A 7,174-nucleotide genomic window follows, 5' to 3' on the forward strand; every position below is an offset into this window, starting at 1 on the left:
ACACTCACACCCACACACTCACACCCGCACCCACACCCACACCAACACACTCACACACTCACACTCACACGCACACCTACACCCACACGCACACTCACACCCACACACACACACTCAAACACACTCACACCCATACTCACACCCACACACTCACACCCACACCAACACACACACACTCACACCCACACTCACTGCCACACACTCACACCCACACACTCACACTCATGCTCACACTCACACCCACACACTCACACACACACCAACACCTACTCGCACCCACACTCACATCCACACCCACACCCACACCCATACACCCACACCCACTCTCACCTTCACGATCACACTCACACTCACACCCACACCCTCACACTCACACACTCACACCCATACACTCACACCCACACCCACACCCACAACCACACCAACACACTCACACACTCACACTCACACACACACCCACAGCCACATGCACACACACACCCACATGCACACTCACACCCACACTCACACACACTCACACACACACTCACACCCACACCTACACCCACACTTACACCCACATACTCACACCCACACCCACACCCACACATACCCACACCCGCACCCCCACACACACACACCCAAACTCACACCCACACACTCACAAACAAAGACACACTCACACTGAAACCCACACCCACACCTACACTCACACCCACACTCACACTCATAGTCACACACAAACTCACACCCACACACCACACCAACACCCATACTCACACCCACACACTCACACCCACACTCACACAGAAATACTCACACCCACACACAGACTCACACCCTCACCCACACGCAGACCCACACCCACACACACACATTCACATTCACACTCACATTCAAACCCACACTCACATTCACACCCACAGTCACACCCAACACACAGACCCATATGCACACCCACACTCACACCCACACCCACATTCACACTCACAAACACTCACACCCACACACTTACACCCACACCCACAATCACACCCAACACACAGACTCATACACACACCCACAGTCACACTCACACCCACACCCACTCTCACACCCACACTCACACCCACACACTCACACGCACACCCACACCCACACGCACACACACACACCCACATGCACACTCAAACCCACACTCACACACACTCAAACACACACACACCCACACTCACACCCACACTAAAACTGAAACCCACACATTCACACTCACACCCACACCTACACTCACACCCACACTCACACTCATAGTCACACACAAACTCACACCCACACCCACACACCACACCAACACCCACACTCACACCCACCCACTCACACCCACACCCACACTCACACTCATAATCAAACCCACACTCACACTCACACCCACACTGACACCCACACCCACACCCACACCTTCACCCACACCCTCACCCTAACCCACACACTCACTCCCACACCCACACCCACACACACACTCACACTCACACCCACACTCACACTCAAACCCACACTCACACGCACACACTCACAGCCACACTTACACCCACACTCACACCCACACTCACACTCGCACTCACACCCACAGTCACACCCACACACAATTCACACACACACCCACAGTCACACCCACACACACACTCACACTCACATTCACATCTACACATACACCCACACTCACACCCACACCCACACCCACACCCACACTCCCACACACTCACTCCCACACACTCACACCCGCACACTCACACTCATGCTCACACTCACACCCACACACTCACACCCACACCAACACCTACTCACACCCACACCCACATCCACACCCACACCCACACCCACACCCACACACTCACACCCACACTCACCTTCATGCTCACACTCACACCCACACCCTCACACTCACACACTCACACCAACACACTCACACCCACACACACACTCACACCCATACACACGCTCACACCCACACCCACACCCACACCCACACACACACCCACACACACCCTCACACTCACTCCCACACTCACACGCACATCCACACGCACACCCGCAGCCACTCCCACACCCACACCCTCACTCACACCCACACCCATACCAACAACCACACCCACACACACACTCACACTCACCCACACACTCATACACACAATCACACCCACACCCGCACACCCAACGCCCTCACAACCACTCACACTCTCACACCCTCACCAACAGCTACACACCTGCACTCACACCCACACTCACACTCACACCCACATACCCACACCCTCACACGCACCCACCCACACTCTCACATACTTACACCCTCACAGCCACAGCTACACCCACAGCCACACAAACACACCAACACCGACACTCACACCCACACACACACCCTCACATCCAAACCCACACTCACACCCACATACTCACAACCTCTCACCCCAGCCTCACACCCACACACTCACACCCACACCCTCACACCCACTCCCTCACACCCACTCACACTCTCACACCCTCACCAACAGTTATACACCTGCACTCACACCCACACTCACACTCACACTCACACCCACAAACCCACAACCGCATCCACAACCACACCAACACCCACACACACACCCACACCCACACTGACACTCACACCAACACACAAACTCACCCACACCCACAGCCACACACACAATCACACACACACCCACACCAACACCCACACCCACACTCACACCCACACCCACACACAAACAAAAACACCCACACTCACACCCACATGCACACTCACAACCACACCCACACTCACACTCATACCCACACTCACACTCACACTCACACCCACACTCACACAGACAATCACACCCAAACACTCACACCGACACCCACACCCACACACTCACACCCACACTCACACAGACATACTCACACCCACACACAGACTCACACCCTCACCCACACCCAGACCCACACCCACACAAACACATTCACATTCACACTCACATTCAAACCCACACTCACATTCACACCCACACTCACATCCACACCCACACTCACACCCAACACACAGACCCATACGGACACCCACACTCACACCCACACCCACATTCACACTCACACACACTCACACCCACACACTTACAGCCACATCCACACTCACACCCAACACACAGATCCATACACACACCCACACTCACACTCACACCCAAACCCACACTCACAGCCACACCCACACTCACACCCACATTCACCCACACACACCCACACTCACACCCACACACTCACACCCACACTCACACTCACACTCACACCCACACTCACACTCACACCCAAACTCACACCCACACTCACACTCACACTCACACTCACACCCACACGCACACTCACACCCACACCCACACCCACACTCACTCCCACTCCCGCACTCACACCCACAACCACACCCAAACCCACACACACACTCACACCCACACCCACGTGCACACACACACACTCACGCTCATACCCGCACTCACACCCACACCCACACTCACACCCACAACCACACCCACTCCCACACCAACATTCACACCCACACCCAAACCCACACACTCACCAACACACACACTCACACACACCCACACTCACACCCACACTCACTCCCACACCCACAACCTCACTCACACCCACAACCAAAAACACAATCACACTCACACCCACACTCACCCCCACACCCACACTCACACGGACACCCAAACCCACACCCACACACAGACCCACACACAAACTCACACTCACACCCGCACTCTCACCCACACCCACACTCACACCCACAACCACACCCACATGCACACCCACACTCACACCCACACCCATACCCTCACCCACACCCACAAACACTCACAATCACACTCACACTCACACTCTCAGACACAATCACACCCACACAATCGCACCCACACCCACACCACCAACCACACACCCACACCCACTCTAACACCCCCACCCACACACCCAAACCCACACTCACACCCACACCCTCACAAACTCTCACTCCAGTCTCACACCCACACACTCACTCCCACACATTCACACCAACTCCCTCACACCCACTCACAATCTGACACCCTCACCAACAGCTACACACCTGCACTCACACCCACACTCACACTCACACCAAAATACCCACACCCTCACATGCACCCACCCACACTCTCACATACTCACACCCTCACAGCCACAGCCACACCCACAGCCACACCCACACACCAACACCCACAACAACACACACACAACAACACCAACACTCACACCCACACCCACACACTCACTCACACCCAAACCCACACTCACACCCAGACCCACACTCACACTCACACTCACTCTCACACTCACACTCACAACCACACTCACACTCACACTCACACTCACACTCACACCCACACCCACACTCACACCCACACCCAAACCCACACTCACTCCCACTCCCGCACTCACACCCACAACCACACCCAAACCCACACACACACTCACACCCACACCCACGTGCACACACACACACTCACGTTCATACCCGCACTCACACCCACACCCACACTCACACCCACAACCACACCCACTCCCACTCCAACTCTCACACCCACACCCAAACCCACACACTCACCCACACACACACTCACACTCACACCCACACTCACCTTCATGCTCACACTCACACCCACACCCTCACACTCACACACTCACACCAACACACTCACACCCACACACACACTCACACCCATACACACGCTCACACCCACACCCACACCCACACCCACACACACACCCACACACACCCTCACACTCACTCCCACACTCACACGCACATCCACACGCACACCCGCAGCCACTCCCACACCCACACCCTCACTCACACCCACACCAACAACCACACCCACACACACACTCACACTCACCCACACACTCATACACACAATCACACCCACACCCTCACACCCAACGCCCTCACAACCACTCACACTCTCACACCCTCACCAACAGCTACACACCTGCACTCACACCCACACTCACACTCACACCCACATACCCACACCCTCACACGCACCCACCCACACTCTCACATACTTACACCCTCACAGCCACAGCTACACCCACAGCCACACAAACACACCAACACCGACACTCACACCCACACACACACCCTCACATCCAAACCCACACTCACACCCACATACTCACAACCTCTCACCCCAGCCTCACACCCACACACTCACACCCACACCCTCACACCCACTCCCTCACACCCACTCACACTCTCACACCCTCACCAACAGTTATACACCGGCACTCACACCCACACTCACACTCACACTCACACCCACAAACCCACAACCGCATCCACAACCACACCAACACCCACACACACACCCACACCCACACTGACACTCACACCAACACACAAACTCACCCACACCCACAGCCACACACACAATCACACACACACCCACACCAACACCCACACCCACACTCACACCCACACCCACACACAAACAAAAACACCCACACTCACACCCACATGCACACTCACAACCACACCCACACTCACACTCACACCCACACTCACACTCACACTCACACCCACACTCACACAGACAATCACACCCAAACACTCACACCGACACCCACACCCACACACTCACACCCACACTCACACAGACATACTCACACCCACACACAGACTCACACCCTCACCCACACCCAGACCCACACCCACACAAACACATTCACATTCACACTCACATTCAAACCCACACTCACATTCACACCCACACTCACATCCACACCCACACTCACACCCAACACACAGACCCATACGGACACCCACACTCACACCCACACCCACATTCACACTCACACACACTCACACCCACACACTTACAGCCACATCCACACTCACACCCAACACACAGATCCATACACACACCCACACTCACACTCACACCCAAACCCACACTCACAGCCACACCCACACTCACACCCACATTCACCCACACACACCCACACTCACACCCACACACTCACACCCACACTCACACTCACACTCACACCCACACTCACACTCACACCCAAACTCACACCCACACTCACACTCACACTCACACCCACACCCACACTCACACCCACACCCACACTCACTCCCACTCCCGCACTCACACCCACAACCACACCCAAACCCACACACACACTCACACCCACACCCACGTGCACACACACACACTCACGCTCATACCCGCACTCACACCCACACCCACACTCACACCCACAACCACACTCACTCCCACACCAACATTCACACCCACACCCAAACCCACACACTCACCAACACACACACTCACACTCACACCCACACTCACACCCACACTCACTCCCACACCCACAACCTCACTCACACCCACAACCAAAAACACAATCACACTCACACCCACACTCACCCCCACACCCACACTCACACGGACACCCAAACCCACACCCACACACAGACCCACACACAAACTCACACTCACACCCGCACTCTCACCCACACCCACACTCACACCCACAACCACACCCACATGCACACCCACACTCACACCCACACCCATACCCTCACCCACACCCACAAACACTCACAATCACACTCACACTCACACTCTCAGACACAATCACACCCACACAATCGCACCCACACCCACACCACCAACCACACTCCCACACCCACTCTAACACCCCCACCCACACACCCAAACCCACACTCACACCCACACCCTCACAAACTCTCACTCCAGTCTCACTCCCACACACTCACTCCCACACACTCACACCAACTCCCTCACACCCACTCACAATCTGACACCCTCACCAACAGCTACACACCTGCACTCACACCCACACTCACACTCACACCAAAATACCCACACCCTCACATGCACCCACCCACACTCTCACATACTCACACCCTCACAGCCACAGCCACACCACAGCCACACCCACACACCAACACCCACAACAACACACACACAACAACACCAACACTCACACCCACACCCACACACTCACTCACACCCAAACCCACACTCACACCCAGACCCACACTCACACTCACACTCACACTCACTCTCACAACCACACTCACACTCACACTCACACCCACACCCACACCCACACCCACACTCACACTCACACCCAC

At 55.6% G+C, this 7,174-nt stretch overlaps 1 protein-coding gene across 1 annotated transcript; it reads left to right on the plus strand.

Moving 5' to 3' along the window:
• Nucleotides 1-6,079: 6,079 nt before the first annotated feature.
• Nucleotides 6,080-6,603, plus strand: LOC121285575 (endoglucanase A-like; the record flags this gene model as incomplete). Its single annotated transcript, XM_041202137.1, has 2 exons — nt 6,080-6,218; nt 6,260-6,603. Coding segments are annotated over 2 exons (483 nt in total), but the record flags the coding sequence as incomplete, so codon positions are not given.
• Between the last annotated feature and the right edge of the window lie 571 nt (nt 6,604-7,174).

Source organism: Carcharodon carcharias, chromosome 13 (genome assembly GCF_017639515.1).
Source record: "Carcharodon carcharias isolate sCarCar2 chromosome 13, sCarCar2.pri, whole genome shotgun sequence".
NCBI lineage: Eukaryota > Metazoa > Chordata > Chondrichthyes > Lamniformes > Lamnidae > Carcharodon > Carcharodon carcharias.